The sequence below is a fragment of the Cebus imitator genome, unplaced genomic scaffold (genome assembly GCF_001604975.1).
Source record: "Cebus imitator isolate Cc_AM_T3 unplaced genomic scaffold, Cebus_imitator-1.0 Scaffold380, whole genome shotgun sequence".
In the NCBI taxonomy this organism is placed as follows: domain Eukaryota; kingdom Metazoa; phylum Chordata; class Mammalia; order Primates; family Cebidae; genus Cebus; species Cebus imitator.
Window position 1 is genome coordinate 1,694,939 of NW_016107695.1, and position 1,177 is coordinate 1,696,115.

The window sequence follows — 1,177 nt, forward strand, 5'->3', positions numbered from 1 at the left end:
GGGGAGGGGAAAGGGAGCAGGGCAGGAGAGGGGAGAAGGGGAGGGGAGGAAAGGGAGGGAGGAAGGATATAATTATCCCATAACTAAATTAGCTCTACTTGAGAGGACCCAAAGATAACAAAGTGAAAATCACACTCAGCAGTATATGATACATGACACTTGATTTTTATGTTCCCGCTCTTAAAAGTCTTGTTTTCCTCAGCTCCAGGTCAGTTCAGCAGAGCTTTAGCGGATACCAGGGGACTGGATGTCTGCTCTGAAAACGGAACCTCACGTGGCTCTGGGTCCATCAACAGGTACAAATAACACGAAACAGGAAGTCACATCTGAAAAACGCAGTTTCCTGCCCAATCTGAACACGCGGACTCCCTGGCGGCTGCCAGCACTGCCGCTTGGCTGCCCTTGGTCAAGCATGCTGTGACGGGAGCCTCCGTTTCCTGAGCTGCAGGTTTTGACTTAGCTGGAACCAAGTTCTTTCCTTTCTTCATTTTCAAGTGTGTCCTGAGGCTCAGTGGCTCCACGTCATCCCCAGCGGTGGGATTAATTTTACACGGAGGGGTTCCCTTATGAGGTGTCGCCATATGCATGACGCAAAGGGAGACCTGCCCATCGGTGGGCAAAACCCCTTCTCAATGTGTGGGAAGATACTCGGGGCCGAGATCTTTTTTAAATTTTCACTGAGAAAATACACCAAGATACAAAAGTTAAAGAAAGGGAAAGTGAGACCCCAGTGCACATCACCCGGCTGCAGACCCGGGACCGGCCCTGCTTCTCACTCTGAAGCTGCCTGGGACCCGTTTCACCCATGAAGGCCAGCACCTCTGGAGAGGATGGTGACTTTAGGACATAACAGGATGGCCATGGCCACTCCTTAAAAATGAACAGTCATTCCTCAACGCCAGCCAAAAGTCAGTGTTCACATCTCTCCAGTTGTCTAGTCAGTTTATTTTTCCAGTCAGTATCTTGGAAATAATAATTCAATCAAGGCATACACACTGCACAGAGTTGACACCTTCTGAAGTTTCTTCATCTATAGCAAGGATTGACAAACTTTTTCTCAAAAAAACTAGATAGTAAATATTTTAGGCTTTGTGAACATCTTCCCTTTAAAGAATACTGGAGTTTTTCCCAGAAATAGGAGGGAAAAGTCTGAGATGCCTGCTACCTGCAATACTAT

The 1,177-nt window shown here is 47.4% G+C and overlaps 1 protein-coding gene across 1 annotated transcript in view; it reads right to left on the reverse strand.

The window, feature by feature from the left end:
- The window catches only part of KIF25 (kinesin family member 25), a 17,994-nt gene extending 17,580 nt beyond the window's left edge, over positions 1 to 414 (reverse strand). Inside the window, 1 exon segment of the mRNA XM_037731069.1 lies at positions 275 to 414. Within this exon segment, the coding sequence (XP_037586997.1) occupies positions 275 to 414 (140 nt within the window).
- Between the last annotated feature and the right edge of the window lie 763 nt (positions 415 to 1,177).